This window comes from Macaca thibetana, chromosome Y, assembly GCF_024542745.1.
Source record: "Macaca thibetana thibetana isolate TM-01 chromosome Y, ASM2454274v1, whole genome shotgun sequence".
NCBI classification, from domain to species: domain Eukaryota; kingdom Metazoa; phylum Chordata; class Mammalia; order Primates; family Cercopithecidae; genus Macaca; species Macaca thibetana.
This window is the reverse complement of record NC_065599.1, coordinates 9,060,683-9,087,372: the sequence shown is the minus strand read 5'-3', so window position 1 is coordinate 9,087,372 and position 26,690 is coordinate 9,060,683. Positions and strand designations below refer to the sequence as shown.

General features: G+C 39.0%; 1 protein-coding gene across 2 annotated transcripts; it reads left to right on the top strand.

The window, feature by feature from the left end:
- Positions 1-9,414: 9,414 nt before the first annotated feature.
- Positions 9,415-26,140, top strand: DDX3Y (DEAD-box helicase 3 Y-linked). Of its 2 annotated transcripts, XM_050777864.1 has the most exons (18): positions 9,415-9,825; positions 10,351-10,397; positions 12,953-13,013; positions 14,913-14,960; positions 17,127-17,256; positions 18,015-18,170; positions 18,251-18,350; positions 18,975-19,110; positions 19,830-19,915; positions 20,139-20,237; positions 20,322-20,482; positions 20,942-21,086; positions 21,194-21,338; positions 21,583-21,764; positions 21,847-21,964; positions 22,548-22,701; positions 23,048-23,181; positions 23,695-26,140. In XM_050777864.1, exons 2-18 carry the CDS (start codon positions 10,353-10,355, stop codon positions 23,772-23,774), a joined length of 1,980 nt encoding a protein of 659 aa, XP_050633821.1. In that variant the 5' UTR covers positions 9,415-9,825; positions 10,351-10,352; the 3' UTR covers positions 23,775-26,140. The 2 variants fall into 2 exon arrangements, with proteins under 2 accessions (XP_050633821.1, XP_050633822.1); XM_050777865.1 differs by lacking the exon at positions 9,415-9,825 and having other exon boundaries at positions 10,203-10,397.
- The last annotated feature ends 550 nt before the right edge of the window (positions 26,141-26,690 follow it).

Sequence of the window (26,690 nt, the reverse complement as noted above, 5' to 3'; positions counted from 1 at the left end):
TATTCTCCTGCAAAGATAGAATGGGCCACCTCTCAAGGATACACTCTTTAGCCCTTGGGACGGTTACAATTAGAGGATAGCAAACTACATTTGCCAGCCTTCTGTCAGCCTAAAGTTGTTAAACTCAACCACCAAACATTTCACCTAGGTAGGGACAAAGCTTATCAGGGTGCCCCAAGATAGTTTTTTTGGGGAAAGTCTACTAAAGACCGAACAGGTTGCTAATGCTTGTGAAACTTGCCTTAAAAATAATATCCTCGGCCGGGCGCGGTGGCTCAGGCCTGTAATCCCAGCACTTTGGGAGGCCGAGACGGGTGGATCACGAGGTCAGGAGATCGAGACCATCCTGGTTAACACGGTGAAACCCCGTCTCTACTAAAAACACAAAAAACTAGCCGGGTGCGGTGACGGCGCCTGTAGTCCCAGCTACACGGGAGGCTGAGGCAGGAGAATGGCGGGAACCCGGGAGGCGGAGCTTGCAGTGAGTCGAGATGGCGCCACTGCACTCCAGCCCGGGGGACAGAGCGAGACTCCGCCTCAAAAAAAAAAAAACAAAAAAAACAAAACAAAACAAAAAAACTCAGGCAGCTCCTCCCTCAAACCCTGAATTCAATGGATAGGGAGTTATTGCGGGAAAACCGGCAGATAGACTTCACTCGTATACCAAAGTAAAAGGCATTAAATATCTTTTGGTATGGGCAGATACCTTTACTAACAGGGTGGAGGCATTTCCATACCAAACAGAAAAGTCATCTGAGGTGATGAGCATGCTAATTAATGAGATAACTCGATTTGGACTCCCCAAGTAACTCTAAAGTGACAGTGGCCCCTCATTCAAGGAGGTTGTTACGCAGAGGTTCTGAGTAACAAAACCACTGGGCATACAATATCATCTACATTGCGCCTGGAGACCATAGACTTCAGGAAAAGCAGAAAAAACAAATAATGTCCTTAAGAGGAACCTCAGAAAGCTGCCTCAAGAAACTCACCTCCCTTGGGTTACTCTCCTTCCCATGACCTTACTGTGGTGAGGAACATACCTTCTAATTGGGTTTAAGCTCTTTTTAAATAACATGTGGTTGGCCTTTCCTTACCAATAATTTTCTTCTATTAAACCAGTAAACTTCTAAATTGGGTAAACATATAACCTCTGTGGCCCACTTCCAGCAAGAATTAAAACAACTATCAGAAGCCCAACCCCAATAAATAGGACTATCTTTATTCAACCCAGAAGACTTGGTAGTGGTGAAGGCTCTCCCCTCTTTTTCCTCCCCTCTCTACTCCAGGGACCTTACATCATCTTCCTCTCTACCCCCTTGGTGGTGAAGGTTGTGGGACTCAACTCTTGGATTTATCACGTTCAAGTCAAGGCCTGGAATGCAGAAGGAGCAACCCCTGATGGTCCAGAAGAACATTCTCGATATCAGGGTAAAGGACCTGGGAACTTCAAACTGAGAATTACAAAAGATAAGTAAATGATTGAGGACTACCTGTCCTCAATCTCACCTTTACCACCTTTAACAGATTCTTTCAGCTATTTCCATTTTTCATTTTGAGAGCCGCTATCAGGCATTGCAGCTTCTTTTTGATGCATATTTGCAGAGAAACTTTAATTATCTGTGGGACCAAATTTGTGACTTCATAGATGCCCACAGGGAAATCCAATATTTTGAGAAGTAGAAGTTCAGATGGAAATCATCTACTACTTCTTAATTGCAGGAATTATCTTGTTTACTTTGCTTTTTGTGCTGGGGTTATACACTGTGGTACTTCCTGAGTGGAATATCAAACAGAAACTCTCACTGCTATAATATTTTATTTAGTTATTCTTCTTATTGCAGGGATAGTAGTAACAGGTAAGAGGCAAATGTGAAGACTTTATTGCTATCAGGCTGTTAGAAGCAGCAATGCTTCTCATCCCTTGGCCCCTACAATGTCAGCCATTGCCCATGTATACAACAAAACTAATTGCCTGGCTTGTCCTAAACAATTTGCTCATTTTAATAACACCAAAACTAGGGAGCTTCATGATGATCTTGAACTCACCATCCTGGGGTCCCCTTTGATAGCTTTGCCCCTAAACATCAAGAACTTGTCAGATATAACTGGAACCTGATATGGGAGCACCCCATACCAGTTAAAACTCCACCTGGGGGCCGGGCGCGGTGGCTCAAGCCTGTAATCCCAGCACTTTGGGAGGCCGAGACGGGCGGATCACAAGGTCAGGAGATCCACACCATCCTGGCTAACACGGTGAAACCCCGTGTTAGCCGGGCGTGGTGGTGGGTGCCTGTAGTCCCAGCTACTCGGGAGGCTGAAGCAGGAGAATGGTGTAAACCTGGGAGGCGGAGCTTGCAGTGAGCTGAGATCAGGCCACTGCACTCCAGCCTGGGCGACAGACTAAGACTCTTTCTCAAAAAACAAAAAACAAAAAACTCCACCTGGGAAGACATATCTAAGACTCACATCCTTGTGAATCTTAGACCAGACACACTTGATAGAATAGTAATAAACACCTCCCTCTACTTTAAAGCAGAGGAAAATGACTGTACCTGGGGTATCTCAAATATTGCAACATTACATTTACAATCTCTGAAAATGAGGTCTGAAGGGTAAAAAAGGAGAAAGCAAACCTAACACACAAGGTAAACTTCTGGAAAACCTTTAAAATCCTATCCACACCTCCTAACTGGAATTCCAAATTTGAGTGGAAGCCCCTGAATAACTCCTCTTACCACTATTATGTCACAATAACAAATAACACATGGTCCTTCTCAAACATGCCACCTCAGGGAATCCTGGACCTCTGTATGATATTTGGTACTAATAATGACCTATACATTTGTGGGTGGAAAGGAAATGTCTGGACTGAGAGCCACTGCAGGAAGAATCAGCTGAGACACTGGCCAGAACATACTACGTCCATAATCTTCCAAAACTCCATCTGTCAGAAGATCCTTCCCACCTAGTGTGTATACTCCTAAATAGCACCATACATGACTATACTTTTTATGATGATCCTTATACCAAAGATGTTCCCATTAAAGCTTTGGGAAACCTCTTTATGAGACCTGGGCAAAGACAAGCTGCATCTATTACACATTATAACCTAGAACCCTCACTTCAAGGAACACAGCTTTATTTTCTTCTTGGTTCCTGGTTACACCTAATCCTTCCTAGTTACAGGATGGGAATATGCACTATAGCGGCAGTGGTCCCTGACCTATTATTTTTAAACTCCTCTAACATGGCAACATCATCTGGTGGAATTTCTAATCTAGGCTCCATTCTAGAAAGTGACCTATCTTGGGCACAGCAAACAAAGACGTCTATCATTTCTATGCCATTGTACAGAGATCTAACTGAGAGAGGACTGGGGAGGACACACACAATACAATCCTAAATTGAGAAGACCAGGGATGAGACATGCTAGAGCTACAGGCCATTTGTGATTGCCAACATTCCTCTCCTTGAGAAATCAGTGCTTCATAGCTCTATTATGATGCAGTGAGGGTGGAAGGCAACAGTAGGAGCCAGAGAGGCACAACAGCAATCCATAAACTCTCTCGCCTCAGTGGTAATGGAAAATAAAAGAGTCCTAGATGTCCTTACAGCTGAAGTAGGGGGCACTATTCACTCTTAAATAAAACATGTTGCTTTTGGATCAACACTTCTAGTCAAGTGGAAGAAAATTTATAGGTACTTAAGAATCAAATCAGAATCATTGCCATATTAAGAGAGAAGGAGTGTGCTCTAGTCTGAGTTGGCTATGATCCCTCCTTGGAGGATCTCAATCTTCTTTTTGAACATGATTATCTCCTTTACTGGGACTTTTTTTTTTTTTTAAATGTCTTGCATTAATGTTTGGAGCATGTGTAGTCAATGCTATAACCCAAATTGTTTCTTCTTCCCTGAGGCTATTAAACTCCAAATGGTGGTGCAAATGGAACCCCACATGGGCATGCATTGTTCCAAGGACCCTTGGACCAGCCCCAGGAAAATTCTAGCTTTTATTCCCCACACAATGCCCCTCTCCAGCAGGAAGTAGCTACAAAGACCATTGCCCAACTTCCCTAACAGCAGTGAGGGTCTCCACTTCTGTGGGGGAAAATGAAGGAGAAGAAAAGGAAGAATCAATTGGGTAAACACTAACACTAGTCATTGGAGAATATTCCTGCCTGAAAAATCACAGGTACGTGCAAAAATAGAGCAGCCTGGGGTAAACTCAGGCTACACCTGCACAGAGATAAGCAGACAAGGCAGGCAAGGTTCAGCATGGAAACCTTTTTGTTCTTTGAGTGATTAGTGGGTTCTCAGGAAGAAGTTTCCTTTTCTTTTCAGGCATATACATGGAGAGGTCTATGGGAACTTGCACTGGGAGGAGAAGGACTTCCCTAAAACAAACCCACAATTATATAAACAAGAAAAGCTGTTCTTTGTGCTTACCTAAAGACATCTCACAACTGAATAAACAGGGAGTTGTGCAGATGGCTTTATAGATAAGAAAAGTTATTCAAACAGCTACAGAGGTGACAGGAGTTTCTTATAAAAGCTTTTGCACTCAACAGTAAAACTGCAACCCACTTGGAATCACCTCTGCACTGTGGAGAGCTTTCTACTTTTGCTTACTAAACTTTCACTCCAACCTCACCCTTTGCATCCATGCTCCTTAATTTTCTAAGTTGTGAAACAACAACCTAGGGTAACATGCTAAACAATGATACCAGTAACTGGTTTCAGTTAAATAAATAATGATAAAGGGGATAATTTTCTAAGAATTACTCAAGAACACTTAATATTACAGCTGTAATCCCAGCACTCTGGGAGACCAAGGTTGGCGAATCACTTGAGCCCAGAGGTTCAAGACCACCCTGGCCAATATGGTGAAACCCCATCTCTACTAAAAATACAGAAACTAGTTAGGCATGGTGGCAGGTGTGTGTAATCCAAGCTATTCAGGAGGCTGAGGTAGGAGAATCACTTGAACCTGGGAGGCAGAGGTTGCAGTGAGCCAAGATTGCTCCACTGCACTTCAGCCTGGGCAACAGAGTGAGACTCTGTCTCAAAATAATAATAATAATAATAATAATAACAACAATAATAATAATAATAATTCCACACAATAGTGAAGAACAAAATTGGATAACTCACACTTTCTGGCTTCAAAGTATGCAAAAAGCTATAGGAATCATATTGTTTTGCTTAGCATACTAAAGAATAGCCACACAGATGAATGGAATAGAGGAGAGACAGCTCAGACCTACACAAGTATAGTCAATTCATCTTTGACGTAGAAGCAAAGATAAAAAGAAAAAGATTCTGTTTTTAACAAATGATAGTGAAACAATCGTCCATTAGAAAAAAAAAAAGACAGACTTTACATCTTTTACAGAATTAACTCAAAATGAATCATAGACCTAATTATAAACCCAATAACTATAAAACTTACTAAAAAAGACATAGGAGACTGGGAGCAGTAGCTCAGGCTTGTAATCACAGCATTTTGGGGAGGCTGAGGTGGGAGGATTGCTTGAGCACTGGAGTTCAAGACCAGCCTGGGCAACATGGTGAAACCCTATCTCTACAAAAAATACAAAAATTAGCCAGGTGTGTTGGTGCATGCTTGTAGCCCCAACCACCTGGAGGCTGAGGTGGGAGGATCATCTGAGCCCAGGAGATCAGGGCTGCAATGAACCATAGCTGTGCGTCTGCACTCAAGCCTGGGCAACAGAGTGAGGCCCTGTCTCAAAAAGAAAAAAAAAAAACTGACAAAGGAGAAAATCTAGGAGATCTTAGGTCTGCAATTAACTTTTATAAAACAGCAATACTGAGATATATTCAAACATAATTATATTTATTTGAAGTACACATACAATTCACCTATTTAAAGTTTTAAATTTAATAACTTTCAGTATACTATATGTAAATATTATAGTATAAACAATATATATTAACATAGTATATCAAAATTTATTAAATTACTAATTTAAACTGTAGTACACATATAAAACATAAATCTGCCATTGTAATACCTTTTTTTTTTTTTGAGACAGAGTCTTGCTCTGTCGCCCAGGCTGAAGTGCAGTGAGACCGTATCGACTCATGCAGCCTCCATCTCCTGGGTTCAAGCAATTCTCCTGCCTCAGCCTCCCGAGTAGCTGGGATTACAGGTGCCCATCACCACGCCCGGCAATTTTTTTTTTTTTTTTTTTTTTTTTTTGAGACGGAGTCTCGCAGAGTGGAGTGCAGTGGCGCGATCTCCGCTCACTGCAAGCTCCGCCTCCTGGGTTCACGCCATTTTCCTGCCTCAGCCTCCAGAGTACCTGGGGCTACATGCGCCCGCCTGTAATTTTTTTTTTTTTTTCTTTTTTAGTAGAGAGGGAGTTTCAACAGGAAGGTCTCGATCTCCTGATCTCATAATTCGCCCTCCTTGGTCTCCCAAAGTGCTAGGATTACAGGCGTGAGCCACCGCGCCCAGCTCACGCCCGACTAATTTTTTAGTAGAGATAGGGTTTCACAGTGGTCAGGCCGGTCTGGAATTCCTGACCTCAGGTGATCTACCCGCCTCAGCCTCCCAAAGTGCTGGGATTACAGGAGTGAGCCACCGCACCCGGCCATTGTAATAACTTTTAAGTGTGCAATTCAGTGGCATTAATTACAGACATAATGTTGTATAACTGTCACCACTATCAATTTTCAAAACTTTTTCTATCACCCTAATCAGAAACTCTGTAACTAGTAAACAATAACTCTCTAATACCTTCTCCTCTCAGATCCTGGCAAATCTCTAATCTACTTTCTGTCTTTATTAATTTGCATATTCTAGATACTCTATGTAAGTGAGAATCAAATACTATTGCTCCTTTTGTCATGTGGCTCAGGCTGATCTCAAACTCACCAAGCACCTAAGCTTCCACAGTGCTGAGATTACTGTTATGAGCCACTTTGCCCCACCAAAAATTATTTTTACTATGCCTTTTGTTATTACCTTTTTTCAGCATGATTTTGTTTACCTAACCACATTATGCATTTTCATCATTTCAGTTTATCCCAGTAATATCTATAACAATGATTACCATTATTTCAGCTTCTTACATATCTCAATATTACATGGATAGGAAGAGACTTGGAACCACAGAGTAGTGAAAAAAGACAAATACAACATAGTAAAATATAGAGTGGGAATGATTGCTTAATAAAAGTCATTTGAGGTGCTATGAAAGTTTGTTCACTTACCTAAGTATGTAACTTTACTTTTTTTAGCCTGTATGCATTCTAAGACAAAAGTTTATCTTTTTTCTTCCTAATTTGATACTCGTGTAATAATACACTAATTAACAAGCCAAACTAGTTGTTTGGATTTGAGTATTTCTAGAATAACTGAAAATAGGAAACTGATATATATATATATATATATGTATGTATAATATATATAACTTTTTTTAGGTACTCCTATTGCAGGATGTGAATTTTAGAAGTACTCGAAAGTAACCTAGAGTCAGGTTAGTCATTATGTCCTACTTATTGCTAATTTTCATATACAAATGAGAGGTGTCAGAATTCACAGCTTCTGAATATCAGAAGCTCATGTTTACCCTGGTCTATACAAAAAGGAAATAAGTGAGGCCAAAAACGTACTTTAACAGTTCTCCATAATACGAATCTCATAAATGAGCTGGAATAGACCCTGAGGTCTTCAAGCCTAGTTTCTCAAGATCATATTTTGTAAGCTGATGCTAGCAGTTTTGAATATCAGAATGATTGGCAAGGGCTGCTGACATTTTAGCAGGCAGGGCTCAGGGTGTTAGATGTCCTGTAATTCAGGGACAGTCACAGTAGAAAATACTTTTGTTAACATTTAAACCTACAAAATTGCTTTACGCATAAACCCAAAAAAAGTATTCTTAGGCCGGTTGCAGTGGCTTGTGTCTGTAATCCTAGCACTTTGGGAGGCCAAAGCAGGCAGATCCCTCGAGCCCAGGAGTTTGAGCCCAACTTGGGCAACATGACAAAACCCCTTCTCAATTATTTAAAAAAAAATTAGCCTGGCATGGTGGGCCTGCCATGGGGGGTGGTGTGCAACTGCGGTCACAGCTACTGGGAGGCTGAGGTGAATCACCTGAGTGTGGGAGGTGGATGCTGCAGTGAGCCAAGATCCCACCACTGCACTCCAGCCTGGAAGAGGAAGTGAGATCCTGTCACAAAAACAAAAACAAACCAACCAACCAAAAGGATTTTTGAATAGTTTAAACATACAGGGGTTGTTGTTTTTTACCCCAAAAAGGCAAATACTGTATAAATTTATATTGTTACCCATTTTAGAAATATTACCGTTTGCAACCCTGTTCATAATACAGTGAGTTGTGAATACATTCTGTTTGTATTTGCAGTCAAATTAGGCAACCACTTGTCTTGTGTATTTGTCAGTGTAGCAGTGGCAGTCATTTACATGCTAAAATACATATATTATTATAAATATTATTTTAATTCTATAACAGGCTTGTTAGGGGCCAGAGGGGTGTCATTGTGCATCACTTACTTCTTTGGGAGGCAAGGAGAGAGAAAAGGAAGGTCAAAAATGGACAAGGCCAATAAATTTATTTTATATCACGTATGAATTTACTTGAGAATGGTAAAGGTGTCGACACAAAACATGTTATGAACAAGGAAATCTAGTTGACAACTTTAACTTGCCAAAGCAGTAAAGCAACTTCACTCTGGGAACACTGAACAGAATATGTATGTTCCAATCCCTTTGAATGTTTTTAAATTCGGAAAAGCAGAAATATTTGTGATAACGTTTTGACAATGCAGGTATTTGAATTTCAGCACTAGGAAACCCTTTGAAGGATGGTGTAAAACCTGTATATTTAATCTGGTTTCACTGAGAGTTCAGACGGAAGAAGTGTTTGTAAAACTACGCATATGGCTATATATTAGTTAAAGCCAGGGATCTCGTTCTACGCTTTTTTTTTTCCCTATCTGTCCGCTGAATCTGGATTAGAGAGAGGACTGAGAATTTAGCCAAGAAAAGTAACTCCTTCTAGGGCAAAAGACTATTTCCCACCCACTGCAGCCGCCTCTAAGTTGTTACGAAGGTAGGACAACTTCGGTATAGTAGTTCCTTCAGGAGGCCGATCCCCCTCAACCCCAATTCTTTTGGGCAACCAAAAGAGTCTTTCACAATCCCATGGCTAGGCTGGCTTTGGGGACTCAGTATAGCATTGGTTAACCTATACTGAGTTGCAGAGCGCCCGGAAAAATATGGGACCTATGCCAGTGTGCATTAAGGGCCTAGGTCCCCCGGTAGGTGTGTTATCACCAGCGTCATTCAGTATATAATTGTTTCATTATTTCGTCAAAACAAGGGACCTATGCCAGTGTTCGTTAAGGGCCTAGGTCCCCCGGTAGGTGTGTTATCATCAGCGTCATTCGGTATATAATTGTTTCATTGTTTCCTCATCCTGTGATGCTAAAGCCGTATGCTCATAAAGCGCAGGCACACTGCTAGAAAAACTAGAGGGGTCTTGGGTTCCTAGCTGAACCCCAGCAGCGTAACCCAGTCAAGCCTGTCGAGCTTGTGGCTGGTCACACGTGCTGCGGAATCCACTCTACTTTCCGCAGGTGCAGTCAGGTCTATCCTGCAGAGGGACCGACTGCGGACCTGTTCTTTCACCTCCCTAACCTGAGGATTGTATTGAAACCATCGTGGATCGCTCACGTAAAATGGTCACTGCGCCTGACACTTGGGATCCCGTAACCCTGATCTGTCTTGGCTTCAGAGAGTTTTTTGACTAGTTCCAACTTCGCTGAAGTTTGTCAAAGGTAGGCGACGGCTAGCTAGAACGGAAAAATTTTACAAAACCTCCAATTCTCGAAAGTAAAAGGGAAGAGAGAGTGCTTAAGGAAGAAGGGAAGTTGAGGGTGGGTAACGAGGAGGGAAAGTGAGTTAGCGGTAGATTATCACTGTGTTTAAGATTTCCCCAAGGGGAAAAAGGCGAAAGACGCTTTCTTGTCAGATCCCTAGAATTCGAAGACACAGAGAGCGGGCGGGGAGAGCAAAGATCTCGCGAATTTTGAGAGGTGTTGGGACTACTTAATCCCGCGATCTTATGACTAAACCAACGCGATTTAGGCAGAAGTAATGGTAGCGATAAAGGGATTGGATGGTGGTGGTGGAGGGGTGGAGCCAACGAGGTCGCACGTGGTGCGTGCTGACGTATGGTGTGGGAGGGGCCATATTACCGCGTAGGCTAACCAGTGTACTTAACAGCTGAAGTTCCCTTGTGAGAGCTCAGCTACTCGGTCTCGCACTTACAGTGGACTATACGATTTTTCGCTTCTCTTCAGGGATGAGTCATGTGGGGGTGAAAAATGACCCTGAACTGGACCAGCAGGTGAGTCAAAGTAAGCCTCCTGAGGCTTTCTAAGGGGATCTTTTACTTGGCTTAACGGTTTGTGGCGCACTGCTAATTGATATTTCAGTTTCGCCTCTTGTGGGTTCGTGTGTTGTGTGACTGGGACTGTAGAGAAATGGGGAGAGAAACTGCATGAGACCATGATTAGACTACGTACGGAAGAGACCGGACGATGGCAGTAACGTTAATGGTTGTGTTTACGCTGGTATTCCGGTGTAGTACTGGGCCGCACGCAATGGCGGCTTTTGTGTTTGCCTGAGCGGTAACGTGGAGACGCGCATGTGCGACCACGGACCTGTTACAGAGGGCGGGAGAGGGAGGCGGTTCGCAAAAGGGGACCATTTTTATGTCTAGAGGTTAGGCCCTCACCAGGCTCCCCTGACGTATTCGCAAAAGTGTCGTTGTTAAGAACAAAGTGTATTTCAGGCCACCCAGTGTGCGTAGAGAGGAACGAGAGTATGGTCTTTGCTCGGCCAAATGGCGAGAGTCTTTGTATACGATTGTATGACTGGGCAGCGCTGTGGTGCTTCAGCGGAGGGACCAGGCCTGGGGAATTCTTGAAGAAGAGTGATGTAAAGCACAATGAAACAAGTACCTTATATCTTGTTTCTGGCGGGGTCCCCTAGCCACGGAATAACCGTTGCCTGGGTGCTGAGCGTAACGAAACCGGGCTTCCGGTGTGGAAAGTTTTGTGACGCAGAAGTACCGGAAAGGGATGGTGGGAAGGGGAGGGAAGGATGGCTGCCGCGTGCTTTTCTCGACCCGTGTAGAAATAATGGAAATTGGACGCCAGCGGAAAGACACTTGGAGGGTTAGGGATCCAGCATTGCACTACACTCCTTTCTTAATTCAGTTAATTCAGTCACTGGATAGCTGCCTAGCCAAGAGCTGTGCGGTTTTTGTATAGTATTGTACCTTTACGTTACCGATACATGCAGAAGTCGTCCGGTAGAAAATTAACCCCGAATATTGATTAGCGGGACAGGTTATTTGTGATTTACTTGTTACCGCTGATGGAATGTGGATACAGGTCTAACTCTGTCTCCATTAAGGACTGATCCTTTACTTTGGAAGTCTGGGCCATGAGGCAGAGAATATGTGGTCTGCGTGTTAGATCAGGTTCGTTTTCTGTGTCAGGAACCTACAGCGCTTTTGCATTTGGCACTCCAGTCGTTTGCAAGATTATCCTTGCATTTCTGCCCCACAAGTCTAGGGGAGAGAATGAATAAAAGAGCAATATATATATATATATATAAGCCAAAAAATACTGCCCGAACTTTTTAGTTGTGATTAAAGGTTAGTGATGCTAAATGATTTTAAATTTTGCTGTCAGGTGTCGTTTGAGGGATTTAGCGGTCTGCGTTTGAAAGTTGTTTTTCCACTGACGACATACTGACGCCTTCTATTTACTGACAATGTGTTAAATAGACCACAGAAATAGAAAATTAAGAGCCTGGGCAATACGAATTTATGTTTCTATGTAATTGGCATCCGTTTAACTCTTGATAAACCGTGCTCTCTAGTTCATTAGAATTAAGTAGTAACCAAATTCAGACGGCAAAATTTTTAAGACACTGTCTTAATTGATGATTAATGTAATGTGATAGTATCTTGGGCTTCTAATATATATGTAAGCATGTTACGGCATAGAAAGTTTGTGCAAAGAGGTGACAAAGTTGCTCTTGGCATTGGTCTTAACCTGTTTTTTGAAAAAAATCTATTTTGACGTACGTGTTTTTTTTTCCCCACTGCTTCAGGGTAGTTCTAGGTAAGATATTATGCTGAAGCCGTTCAAGTGAAATAATCTTTTTTCTACAGTTTAAAAATCCATCAGTATAAGGAGGCAGGAATTGGGATTGCATATGTCATTTTAGGAACGTTAAATACGAGATGTGTCGCTTTTTAACTTTGTAACCAAAGACCTCCGAGTTTGATGTTTAAAATGGGAGAAATAAGTGCTACTGTCTTCATCATAGAGTATCAAACATTAAATGACAGTTGTGTAAAGCCGCATAGTACTCAAAACATAGAGAAGTTGGTTTTTATTTTAACTTTCGATGTTTAGGAATTTATCTGCATTAAAAATAGTTTTACAGTCTTTAGGGCAAAGAGAAATTAAGGAATCTTCAAATGCTTCTAATGTCCTTTTATTTTTAGGGTTCGAATATCAAGAAAACCACTGTCATTGGGAACATTTCACTATTATGACTGTAGCTAAATTGGGTGTTTAAGTTACTGAGAAATTGGTGGTAAATTTTTTTAGTTAGGAAAGCTTTTACTATGGAAAATTGTTAAAGAAAATGTGTTTTGAGTTAATGAATTTGAACTCATTACTGTGAAACTGCTAGTATTCAGGTGATGCCATTTGCGTTTGTCATGGTTGGTAGACTTAGGCATCTTTAAAACCTAATGCCAGACCGACATGGCAGCTAAGTGTGTGGTACAGGATAAGATTGGAATCTAGGTTTCATTTGTCTTTTGTGATGTTATCTGTTCTTGTGTGTCAGCGTGTGAGCTATTGTTATCTCTTCTAGCTTGCTAATCTGGACCTGAACTCCTCTGAAAAACAGAGTGGAGGAGCAAGTACAGCGAGCAGTAAGTAAAAGTTTTTTTAAAAATGGAATATTTATCTGAGCTTAATGTTAATATCTTATTGGACTTGTTAATTTTGAATTTTCTTTTTTTTGTCTTCAATTTGACTGTGTAAAAATATGAGATACTTTGGGTAATAGAATACACTGTTGTGTTATTTTTGAGTTAAAGCAATTTAAGAAAAATCTTAGTGGGTGGGATGCGGTGGCTCAGGCCTGTAATTGCAGCATTTTGGGAGGCCAAGGCTGGTGGATCGGTTGAGCCCAGTAGTTCGAGACCAGTTTGGGCAGCATGGCAAAACCTATCTCCACTGAAAATACAAAAAATTAGCCTGGCGTGGTGGTACCTTCGTGTAGTCCCAGCTACTCATATGGGAGAGTTTGCTTGACTCTGGGAGACTGGAGGCTTCAGTGAGCTGCGATCAGGTCACTGCACTCCAGCATGGGTGACAGAGACTTTGACTCAAAAAAAAAACCAAAAAACAAAAAACCCAGAAACCAAGGACCTTAATGTAATACACATTATTTTTAGAAAAGCAGTGCCATTCATTTCTGGCCCAGCATGGGGTATAAGCCCATCCTTGTGAATTGACCTGCATTGTGTTAAACCTAATAAAGTAAACCTGTGTATTTATGTGCTGCATCTACTGCTGTTGCTCTTGAAGAACCTAATATTCAGTGATAAAACCAAGCTCATCTGATTTTAAGGTGATGGGTTATATTTCTTTGAAAGAAAATTAGTTACAAATACTTTTTGAAACACTTGGTCTCATTTCTTTTTGGAAGTTTGTGTGGTTAGTATTTGGATAGGAGGGTAAGGTTGGTGATTGTTTGGTAGTATTCCTGGTTTGAGTCCATGTTTCTTCCTGTTGTTCAACAAGGAAAGCAGTTGGTATGCTCTGAAAAAACAAAACGAAACACTTTAAGTTTTATTAATTTATTTAGACTTTGTCATTATATGAACATTATAGAGATTTAACTGGTAGAGACAGTTTTGGATATTTAGTTAAATCTAAAAGTAGGAGATTTAGTTCAAATTTGGATTTTTTGGATTTTTGAGTAGGAAAATCAGGTGGTCAGTTAAGTAGACTTCCATCTACTTGATAAGTTATTTTACTTCTTAATCATAGACTGGGCTGTTAATTTCACTTAAAACCCTTAATTTGTTTTTGAGATCATTTTCACTTTCCAACTTTTCATGTGTTTTTGTGGTATCACTTTACCAGTACAGATTTTGTTTTTTCTTTTTTTTTTTTTTGAGACATAGTCTCGCTCTGTGCCCAGGCTGGAGTGCAGTGGTGTGATCTCCGCTGTCTGCAAGCTATGCCTTCCCAGTTCACGCCGTTCTCCTGCCTCAGCCTCCTCAGTAGCTGGGAATACAGGCGCCCGCCACCATGCCTGGCTAAGTTTTTGTAATTTTTTTTAGTAGGGATGGGGTTTCATCGGGTTATCCAGGATGGTCCCGATTTCCTGACTTCTTGATCTGGCCACTTTGGCCTCCCAGAGTGCTGGGATTACAGGTGTGAGCCACTGTGCCCAGCCCAGTACAGATTTTTAAAAAGCCTTTTACAGGGTAATTTAGTATAGTCCATAGTCTTTTTTTTCCTAGTAGGCTGTTATATTGGAGTAATGATCATGTTTAATGATCAGTGTTGATTCATGTAGCAGTTACTGGAAATAGAGCCTTTTAAAACATGATTGTTAAATAACAACCATTAGCTACTGAAATATATGTGGTTTGCAGTGTATTTTAGAGTAACCTTTTTTTCGCCTTATCTTGCAAAGTAGTTTATTGTAGGTTTTAAAAGTTTGTTTTCCAGGACCTATTTTTTAATAGACATTTTCTAAAAAAGCAGTATCTTGGTGATGTCATGGGCTTCTAATTTTACATTTTCTCTTTTAGAAGGGCGCTATATACCTCCTCACTTAAGGAACAGAGAAGCATCTAAAGGTACGTCTTTAAGGCAACTTTATAGACCTAACCTTTAGCAGGTAATCAAAGCCTAGGGAAAAAAGTAACTTTAGTAAGTCTATAAACGTTTTTTGTCCCCTCCTGTGCCTCTTTTGGACTGTCTTTAAGAAGTAACATTTTCTGTTTTTGGAAAAGTTCATGTAATATTGAATGATGGATAGTTCTTGCTTCCTTTGGCAAATTGAGCCCAAAAAATCTGGGTTTTATATAGGTTAACTATAGTGCTTTATCTGTTTGTGAACGTTTATGTTTTGAAATTTGAAACCAGTGTATTTGTGGGAATGCCTTATGTAATATAAACTGTATAGTGATAAGGTCCTGCTTGATGCCATCTTGAAAAGTTGGCACAGTGAAAATGGGTGTTTTTTTTTTTCAAACTATTAACAGTTCGTTGTTAAGATTACCACTTTTGGCCACATCCAGTAAGTAAGTTGGTGAGATTGTCTGGTTTCAGCCTAAATAACTTCATTTGAAAGGTGTTGTGTGAAATGCATTAAAACACCTAGGATTGTTTACTGTTAAATTTGTAATTCAGAAAAGTTTAATTGGGGTGATGTTTTGAGTGCTGCGTATACATCAAAAAAATTCTAGGAGAAGAAAAGGTCAGGAAAAGTATTTAAAACCAAAAGGAAAGAAGATAATAAAGGGGTGTGGAGTGGGTTTGTACTTCTGTGTTTAGTCTGTAGCCTCTGTATAAGTCTGTTTATCAGAAGACCACTTAGCTGTTGATTGTATTCTTTTTTCAGAGTAACTGCAGAATTTTCTTTTATCACAGGTATTCTTAGTATTGTATCTGGCTGGAATTGCATCCAAGGTTTATTAAGTGCCTTAAGGAGAGTTAGCAATATTTTAGTATTTGGGGGGATGGAAGAGACCTTAAAAGTCTAAATTCCTAAATCTGGGAAGTACAGTCGATTTAGTACAATAGATCTAGATTTCGGAAGTACAATTCATTTGTCTAATACTGGAGATTTAAAAGCAGGGGAAAATAACTTTATTAACTTGCAACTTTAAGCATTTATTGAAATGTTTGAGTTTAGGTAAGCCCTCAGCTTAAGCAAGTGTGTGGTTGTGGAGCAAGTTTACTTTTGTAATTTTTCTTTTTATCAGTTTGTAGACCTGGAAAAGTAGGCAACAAAGAGGGTTTTTTGTTTTTGTTTTTGTTTTTTAAATCAAGTATACTTTATTCTCACTGAGCATATTAAGACTACACAATTACTTTTGGACGCTTAGAATTTGAGGCTATCTTAGAGGTCTGGTGGAGCAAAGTAGACAGCATGGAAATTCCTTGTTTTGTATTGACTGTTTCCATTTAGTTGATCTGTTTCTTTTTGATGTTACTAGACAAAGCTAGATTGAAAAAAAATGCATTCAGATGCTCAGCTAACTAGTCCTGTTTATACTGATGTTGATAGGTAGCAAGTTGCCTTCTCCAGGTTCTTCATTGATGAGTCCTTGTTTACCATGATGCTTGCTACATACAGTTGCTACATACTACTACATATGAGTAGTTTTCGATCATAAAGTGCATAGAGTTGGAGTTTTTTTTGAGATGGAGTCTTGTTGTGTCATCCAGGCTGGAGTACAGTGGTGCGATCTCAGCTCACTGCAAGCTCCACCTTCCTGGGTTCATGCCATTCGCCTGCCTCAGCCTCCTGAGAAGCTGGGATTACAGGTGCCCGCCACCACGCCTGCCTAATTTTTTTGTATTTTTAGTAGAGACAGGGTTTCACTGTGTTAGCCATGATGGCCTCGATCTTCTGACCTCGTGATCCGCTTGCCTTATCCTCTGAAAGTGCTGGGATTACAGGTGTGAGCCATGTCTGTCTGAATACATCTGACATATTTCTTCTGATTATGTAGATCTCTTCTCTTAGTTCAAGCTTTTCTTTAGGTAACCCACAGTCTCTGAGGTAATCTTTTGTTTAGCTGGGCCTTCCCAAAATGTGTATTATATATAGCATATGTTAAGTGTTTAGGTTTAACACCTTTTGTATTATTCAGAATAAAAATTCTGCTTATGGAACCTGTTGACCTTTGGTCCCATAAGATAAAGGAAGACTACATGTGAAGGACTTCATATTTGGAAAGATGCAAATTATGTAAAAGTCTTGTCACCTTCTAATTTTTGCTTTTTTATTGAAGGCTTCCATGATAAAGACAGTTCAGGTTGGAGTTGCAGCAAAGATAAGGATGCATATAGCAGTTTTGGGTCTCGAGATTCTAGAGGAAAGTCTGGTTATTTCAGTGAACGTGGAAGTGGATCAAGGGGAAGGTAAATCTCAGCTTGTATGTGTGTACAGTAGCAATTTAAGAATCTTAATTTGGTAAGTTCTCATTCTTCTTACTTTGAATGGTCAAGCATGTTTTTGACAGACTGCTAACGGATTTAAAGCAGAATGTTGGTTTACTCATTGTTTTGTTAGCAGTAAGAGGTCTTTGCTAAAATTAATTTATTAAATTAGATGAATATGGTATTTGACACAGTGAAATCTGTTTCAACTTAAATGATACAGGTAGTGACAGCTTTAAACACTTCATTTTTGATGTATGTTATAAGTCTATCTTAAAAACCTAATAGCTATATTTAATCCTGTCTTCTGTTTTTCACAAATAGGAATAAAACTCTAAAAATATTCTCTTCTCACATGTCTACTTCTATATAAAAACTCAAGTGTTATTCCTGCTTTCCTACCAGTAAATATATTTATATGATACTATTTTAAATGAAGATGTAAAGTATGTACTAGTTATAAGTATCTAAAAACCTGATTCTTAGCATGTGAGATTAAAGTTGTGAATTTTATAAAAATTTTTATAATTTTCTTAAAAACGAAGACATAAATTACACATCAATACTGGTTAGTTAGGGGCCTTACTTCACATGAGAAACAAATACTGAATTGCTGGTATCTTTGAAGGATGGTTTTGCTCAGTTACTGAGCAAATGTACTGATACCCGAGTACATTTCTAGAGAGATGATAATCTAACATTGGCTAAATCGTGTACTTTCGATTGCTTGTGCCATTCAGATTTGATGATCGTGGACGGAGTGACTATGATGGTATTGGCAGTCGTGACAGAACTGGCTTTGGCAGATTTGAACGGAGTGGACACAGTCGGTGGTGTGACAAGTCAGATGAAGATGATTGGTCAAAACCACTTCCACCAAGTGAACGCTTGGAGCAGTAAGTTTTTGAAATGTATGTTAATTGTTATGAAATTTATTGCTTAATATAACATATATTTAATAATTGTTTGATTTCAGAGAACTGTTTTCTGGAGGAAACACAGGGATTAACTTTGAGAAATACGATGATATACCAGTAGAGGCAACTGGCAGTAACTGTCCTCCACATATTGAAAATGTAAGTGTTTTGTTTGACTTTTAAAGTTATTAATGCAGACCCATTGGATTATGAAGAAAATTAATGTCATTATTAAGAATAATCCTGGAATTAAAAGCATCCAATTTTTTTTTTTTTTTTTGAGACAGTCTTGCTGTGTCTCGCAGGCTGGAGTGCAGTGGCATGATCTCAGCTTGCTGCATCTTCCACTTTCTGGGTTCAAGCCATTCTCCCACCTCAACCTGTTAAGTAGCTGGGACTACAGGCGCACACTAACACACCCAGCCCATTTTTGTACTTCTAGTAGAGACGGTTTCACCATGTTGGCCAGGCTGGCCTCAAATTCCTGATCTCAAGTGATCTTCATGCCTTTAGCCTCTCAAAGTCCTGGGACTACAGGCATCTGCCACCATGCCCGGCCTCCAAAAACTTCTTTCAGTGTAGAACAAACCTAGGCATTTTCTTAAAAAATGCCATGAATCTTTTACTGAAATCATAGCATCTGTAAAACAAATCAGGCAGTTGGTTACTTCCATTAATATGTTAGTATAAAACAGAAATTGCAACAGATACGGCATTTTATGCCTGCTATGTTTACTTCTGTATTTAGTTGTATTTGATTAACCTGGTTGAATTTCTTTGCAGTTTAGCGATATTGACATGGGAGAAATTATCATGGGGAACATTGAACTTACTCGCTATACTCGTCCTACTCCAGTGCAAAAACATGCCATTCCTATTATTAAGGGAAAAAGAGACTTAATGGCTTGTGCCCAAACAGGTAAGCTTGCTTGATACAAAGTAAAAGTTAAGAATACCTGATTGGACTTACTTTAAAAGTAGTATGTTCTGAAGGGATGTCTGAATCCTGTGTTTAGCATTTGAGATAGGTAAAGATTAGCTAGGGATGTGTCTTTTTGTCTCTACCTTTGGATCCTTGGGATGAAACTAGTGTTTTCATTTGGATATCTTGAGGAAGCTTATGGCGAATTCTTATTTAAGAAATAGAATTGCATATTTTGCAGTTAACTCCACAGGAGTTAGCAAACTGCATCCTTCAGGTCGAACCTAGCACTTACTTATTTTTCAATAGCTGTATTCAAATATAGCCATACCCATTTGTTACGTTGGTAGCTGTAGAGATTAGCGAGAGATGTGGCACAGAGACTGGCCTGCAAGAGCCATTGTAACTCCTTACAGAAAGTTTACTGGCCCCTGCTTTACGTTGCAATAGTATATAGTGATTACAAAGAAATGTTGAACTGAAAGTTGATGCCACTTTTCAGAAAAAATGTTTGTGTTTTGTTCAAATTAAAATGCATTGTTTAAAGATAAAGCACGGTAGTCACTTTACAATCTTAGGTTTGCCATATAAATTTACTGTAACTTCCTAGAAAATTGGAAATAAAGTAAGAAAAAATTTCTTACATTCCAAGGGCATTTAGAACACTTTCTTGTCTATTAATATTCAGAAATGATAAGTCATTTTTTTGTTTTCAGGATCTGGGAAAACTGCAGCATTTCTTTTACCTATACTGAGTCAGATATATACAGATGGTCCTGGAGAAGCTTTGAAGGCTGTAAAGGTAAAGGTCTTGTTATAAAATAAGACATTTTTGTTTTATAAAGCTTTGTAAAGCCCTCTTGACTTCTCTAACCAATGCCAGGTATACCTTATTTTCATTTTTTTTACCCCGTTCACCCACTGAAAATAAGTTTATAGATGTAATCTGTAAATTATAAAGAGAAAGTGAATTTTTACAAATAAAGTTTTGGGTTTTAAAATTTAAAATTGTATTTATTTTTTAGGAAAATGGAAGGTATGGGCGCCGCAAACAATACCCAATATCCTTGGTTTTAGCCCCAACAAGAGAATTGGCTGTACAGATCTATGAGGAAGCTAGAAAAGTAAAATACTCATTTTACTGATTACTGCTTTTCTCATTTATCAAATGATGTTTTTATAGCCACTGACATGTTCTTTGCTTATAGTTTTCCTACCGATCTAGAGTTCGTCCTTGTGTAGTTTATGGTGGTGCTGATATTGGTCAGCAGATTCGGGACTTAGAACGTGGATGCCACTTGTTAGTAGCCACTCCAGGACGTCTAGTGGATATGATGGAAAGAGGAAAGATTGGATTAGACTTCTGCAAGTATGTCAGTTTTCATATTTCATTTTATACAAAATGTATATTATATATACATAAATAATATATATGAAATATTTCATTTTATACAAAAATATTTCATTATATTTAAAGTTGATTACTCTTGTATTTTACTAGTACTGCTTTAATAATTTAATTTTCTATATAGTTTTGAAAATTGCAGTTAATATTTTTGTTAAAGAGTAAGTGAAATTTTAATTGAGGCTGAGCTTCATTTTAACAATCAGCCTGGGTAATTTGGTTGTCACCTTGAGCTTTTTATCTCATGATTTTGTGTGTGTGTGTGTGTGTATGTATATATGCATTTGTTGAGTGTGTCAAATTGTGACACTGTGATATTTACTATTTGAGTGACTACATGAGTGTAATTAATTATACAACTATATATAGTAATTAGTTTCTCAGATCTAATGATACAGTATCAACTGAGGGATTTTCTAATAGGTACTTAGTGTTGGATGAAGCTGATAGGATGCTGGATATGGGATTTGAACCTCAGATACGTCGTATAGTTGAACAAGATACTATGCCACCAAAGGGCGTTCGTCACACCATGATGTTTAGTGCTACTTTTCCTAAGGAAATACAGGTACTATTTGATGTTTGAACTTTTATTCAGAACATTTGTGTTTATTCATTATATTCAGATAATTTATGTATTAAAATAGGTAATTGAGTATTTTTCTCACATTTCAGATGCTTGCTCGTGACTTTTTGGATGAATATATCTTTTTGGCTGTAGGCAGAGTAGGCTCTACCTCTGAGAACATCACACAGAAAGTAGTTTGGGTGGAAGACTTAGATAAACGGTCATTTTTGCTGGACCTATTAGGTGCAACAGGTAAAATTATGAATAAGAATAGTCAGTTACATGTGAAGAGAATCTCTTTACGTATTTTCTGGTTTTTCCTCCTGTCTTTCTCCTCTTTCTAAACATGGATAAAACAATGCTTACATTAACTGGCTCTGTTTGCATGCTTCCAAGATTTATTCTAGCACGAGGACTAGAATTAAGCCAGTTAATAATTTAGATTAAGTAGTGATGCTAATTCTCTATGAGTAAACAAAGCCTTACAATTTTTCAGGGAGGGATTCGCTGACTTTAGTGTTTGTGGAGACCAAAAAGGGAGCAGATTCCCTGGAGGATTTCTTATACCATGAAGGATACGCTTGTACCAGTATTCATGGAGACCGGTCACAGAGAGATCGAGAGGAGGCCCTTCACCAGTTTCGCTCAGGGAAAAGCCCAATTCTAGTGGCTACAGCTGTATGTATATTTTATTTTCTAATTAATCATGTGTGTATAGTGCTTGTTTTGGTTTTTTTTTTAAATAAAAGTTATTTTTCAGGTGGCAGCACGAGGACTAGACATTTCAAATGTGAGACATGTTATCAATTTTGATTTGCCAAGTGATATTGAAGAATATGTTCATCGTATTGGCCGTACAGGACGTGTAGGAAACCTGGGTAAGGAGTTTGTTAAAGACAGTTTCTTTTTTTTTTTTTTTTTTTTTTTTTGGGGGACGGAGTCTCGTTCTGTCACTCAGACTGGAGTGCAGTGGTGATCTCGGCTCACTGCAACCTCCACCTCCCAGGTTCATGCCTTTCTCCTGCCTCAGCCTCCAGAGTAGCTGGGACTACAGGCGCCCGCCACCACGCCCAGCTAATTTTTTGTATCTTTAGTAGAGATGGGGTTTCACTGTGTTAGCCAGGATAGTCTCGATCTCCTGACCTCGTAATCTGCCTGCCTTGGCCTCCCAAAGTGCTGGGATTACAGGCGTGAGCCACCGCGCCCAGCCGACGGTTTCATTTTTTAAATTATGATGCATATAGCCGAGATTTGACACAGAATCTTAAAAATAGAACCTTTATTTCTGAGGAAAAATTTTATATTAATCAGCCAAGTAAAAGTTTTTCTTCCACTCTCTTTGATGTGGTTATATTACAAATTACAATATCATATTTTAGTTTCTTACTATATTTTATGTAGGTATATAAGAATACCCCACTATTTTATGGAAACTTCATGAGCTTTTTTTGAACACTTTAGGCCTTGCCACCTCATTCTTTAATGAAAAAAATATGAATATTACAAAGGATTTGTTGGATCTTCTTGTAGAAGCTAAACAAGAAGTGCCTTCTTGGTTGGAAAATATGGCTTATGAACACCACTACAAGGGTGGCAATCGTGGACGATCTAAAAGGTACATGCTGTTTTGAGCCTTCACTCTTGTTATTACTTACTAGGGGCAAGAAGCTTTCAGAGTTAAAAGTATTAAACAGTTACTTTTAACAATAATACATAAACATTTTGGGCAAGGGATGATTATTAGAAAGGGTGACAAGGAATTAAGTGTCAGTTCCTCACTGCTGAGTCCTTTAGAAACACTGTTAGAACACGTTGGGACGTTAATGGGATGGTTCCCATTGGAACATAATGAAATTGAACTGAAAAATCAAATTGGGAATTGCAAAGTTTAAGCAGGAATTTTCAATTTAATTGAACTTTATACTTACACTGCCATGCCATATTTTTGCTTACAATAATAGATTCAGTGGAGGATTTGGTGCCAGAGACTATCGACAGAGTAGTGGTTCCAGCAGTTCTGGCTTTAGTAGTAGTCGTGGAAGCAGCAGCCGCAGTGGTGGAGGTGGTTACGGCAACAGCAGAGGATTTGGTGGAGGTAATTAATGTTAATTTTTCTTTTAGGAAGGGCTTTTTGTTTTTCTCCTTTTTTTTTCTTTTTTTTTTTTGAGATGGAGTGCCACGCTGTCACTCAAGCTGGAGTGCAGTGACCTGATCTCAGCTCACTGAAAGTGACTGTCCTGCCTCAGCTTCCTAAGTAGCTGGGATTACAGTTGCATGGCAACATGCCCAGCTAATTTTTTTCTATTTTTAGTAGAGATGGGGTTTCACCATGTTGGCCAGGCTGGTCTCTACCTCCTGACCTCATGATCCGCCCACCTTGGCCTCCCAATGTGCTGGGATTACAGGCTCGAGCCACTGTGCCTGGCCTGGGCTCTTTGTTTTTCTTACGAGTTCTCTTTTTCAGAGAGTAATTTATTGGGGAAATTTGATTTCTGAGGGACACAAAAATCCAACACTAGATTTCTTTTACTGGTTTTATGTTGAAGTACTTGAGAAAAAAAGGTATTAATGGATGACTTAATTTCTTTCTAAACATTTTTCTTGATAGGTGGCTATGGAGGCTTCTACACTAGTGATGGATATGGAGGAAATTATAACTCCCAGGGGGTTGACTGGTGGGGCAACTGAATCTGCTTTGCAGCAAAGTCACCCTTACAAACAAGCTAATATGGAAACCACATGTAACTTAGCCAGACTATATCGTGTAGCTTCAAGAACTTGCAGTACATTACCAGCTATGATTCTCCTGATAATTCAAGGGAGCTCAAAGTCACAAGAAGAAAAATGAAAGGAATAAACAGCAGCCCTATTAAGAAATTGGTTTGAAGATGTGATTGCTATAGTTTGGATTTAACTCTTCCCCTCCTGCTTTATTCCCACCCCAAACTGCATTTATAATTTTGTGACTGAGGATCGTTCGTTTGTTAACGTACTGTGACTTTAACTTTAGACAACTTATTACTTTGATGTCCTGTTGGCTCAGTAATGCTCACGATACCAATTGTTTTGACAAAAATAAATTTACTAAACTTGGCCTAAAATCAAACCTTGGCACACAGGTATGATACAACTTTAACAGGAATCATCAATTCATCCATAAATACAAAAAGGAAAAAAAACTTCAGGCAGTAGCCTGCGTTAGGACTGTTGGATTTTTGCAGACTTGGGGGTTGGGAGAACATCTTAAAGCATTAAAGCATAGTTTTTTATATGGCCAACCTGTACTAAAGTTCTGACTTGCTCACTCTATCCTGGATAGGCACTTAGAAACTTACACTCTTTAAGCCATTCCAGTCATGACGAGGTGGAATGTATCAATATACCCATTAATATTTTTGAAAGAGCTCTTTTAGGTTAATTCAAGTAAATACAGCAATTTCTCATTTAATGTTTAGGGAGTTTATTCTAAGCTAGGCAACTGTGGGCATACTATCACAGGAAAGATTTAAAGCTTTGATACAATGGGGGAGATTTCATAGTTTTTTTAATGCCTGCTATAAAAATTTGAAATGTTAGAATGGCTGACCATGGCAGTGACCAGGCCTCACTATAGGCCTGGTTGGATTCTGGTCTTTTGTGCATGCTAGTGTTGATGTTTTTTGGTCAAGAAGGGTTTAAACAGGAAGGATTATGCAGCAGGCTTTAATTTAATGTAGAGTCATATTGTGCTGTTAAAGCTGCATTGAAATGTTAAAATGGCTTACACTTGTAGACTTTGTAAAGCTAAGAGTAACAAATTCTTGATATCACACAGGTTGCAAATATGTACTAAACTGCACAAGGTGTGTGTGCTCTATGTGCAGTTTTAGTGTATTTTAGTTGCATAGGTTTCCATGGTATTTATAGTCTCTTGTGCTAAATTTGGCCAAAGATGATTGTCCACCACTAAAAATGCCTCTCCCACTTGGAATTCTGTACTGATTTTGTGGCCAGAATGCAATGATCTTTAAAAACAAATCTTTTCAGTGGCATAAGAAGTTGGCAAAAATTTCTTAAAGTGCAATAGATTTTCAAGTGTATTGTGCCTTGTTCTAAAACTTACAAGTAGGTGCACTTGACAGTATTGAGGTCATTTGTTAAGGTGCTATTTCAATTAGTATAGGTTTAGACTCTTGTACATTTCTCCCGTAACTTTTTACAAAGTACTTATTTTATTGCACATTCAGAGAATTTTATATATATATGTCTTGTGTGCGTGTCCTCGACCTTCTAATCTTATTTTGTTTCTTGGAGATTGTTGAATGCAGCCAGTGAAGCAGTAGATTCTAAAATTTTATTGGGGACCATGGAATGGTAGTTGAGAAGAAAACTATTTGCACACAACAGATTTTAGATACTTTTTGCTGCTAGTTGTGTAATATTTATTGAAAATTTTGACAAATATTTATTTTTGTAAGCCTAAAAATGATTCTTTGAAAGTTTAAAGAAACTTGACCAAAAGACAGTACAAAAACACACTGGCACTTGAATGTTGAATGTCACCGTATGTGAAATAATATATTTCGGGGTAGTGTGAGCTTTTAATGTTAAGTCCTATTAAACTTGAGTCAAATTAAGCAGACCTGGCATTGGCAATGTAGCTGTAATTTTCTGACAGAATTTAAGACGAAATTGTCAACTTGAAACTAAAACATGCCAAGGTTTTGATATACTTGTCTTAAGATATTAATGAAACACTTCTGAATGCTGATAGGAAGTGTCCACATCCACAACAGTTTTCTGAGTTTTGTTATGTGTTTTGTTTTGTTTTGCTTGATCTTCGGTGATTGTCTGGCATATTTACAGTCCTCAAACATGTGGTTATTTTTTCAGTGACTTACATTCAGTTTTATCAGCCAGCAGTATTTTCAGTAAAGAATGGAATTGCTGAATGTAACCGTTGAACCTCGAGTCACTGTAAAATTTTAGTAATTGCTTATTGTATTAGTTTTAGATGCTGGCACTGCATGTGCTCTGTTTATTCTGATTTTACTAAAATAAAAAGTTCAAAAATCTTTTTTGCTGTCACTTGTAGCTTAATGTTGAGTTGAAGATGAATTTGTGCTCTTAACCTGAAGATTGGAAATCTGATTTCTTGACTACCAAAGCTGTTTGCAAAATACATCCTGAGGCTGGAAGTACTTTGCCTTACATGTTTGAATAAATGATGAAGGTGGTAGAAGGTTGGAGTACAGAGGCAGGATTTTATTCTGACTGATGGAAAACTAAAAGGTCTGTACACGCAGCATGTATTGCATTTTGGTCTAAGCAACTTAATATGAGTGTGATGGTGGTTTTAAGCATTTTTGATGTGAAAGATGGCTGAAGTAAGAATGAATTGGGTAAAAAGTCAGTTGCCCAACAAATTACTATTTGATTGTAAGTAGTTGTCTACTGAAGGTCAAGAGTTAATTGGAGTAGGTTAATAATAGCTGAGAATCACATACGCACCTTTTGTCCAACTTCTTTTTTCTGGTGGCTGACAGTCCCATTAACACATTGCAGCAGTTAGTGCCAGTTAACAAACATAGGCAAACTGATCTAATGTTGCACGTTTGATATAGG

Excerpts from the sequence above, each read along its gene's own strand:
- DDX3Y (XM_050777864.1), top strand. The coding sequence starts at position 10,353 with ATGAGTCATGTGGGGGTGAAAAATGACCCTGAACTGGACCAGCAG. Across the intron at positions 10,398-12,952 it reads ACCCTGAACTGGACCAGCAG|CTTGCTAATCTGGACCTGAA; the intron begins GTGAGTCAAAGT and ends TATCTCTTCTAG. Across the intron at positions 23,182-23,694 it reads CAGCAGAGGATTTGGTGGAG|GTGGCTATGGAGGCTTCTAC; the intron begins GTAATTAATGTT and ends TTTTCTTGATAG.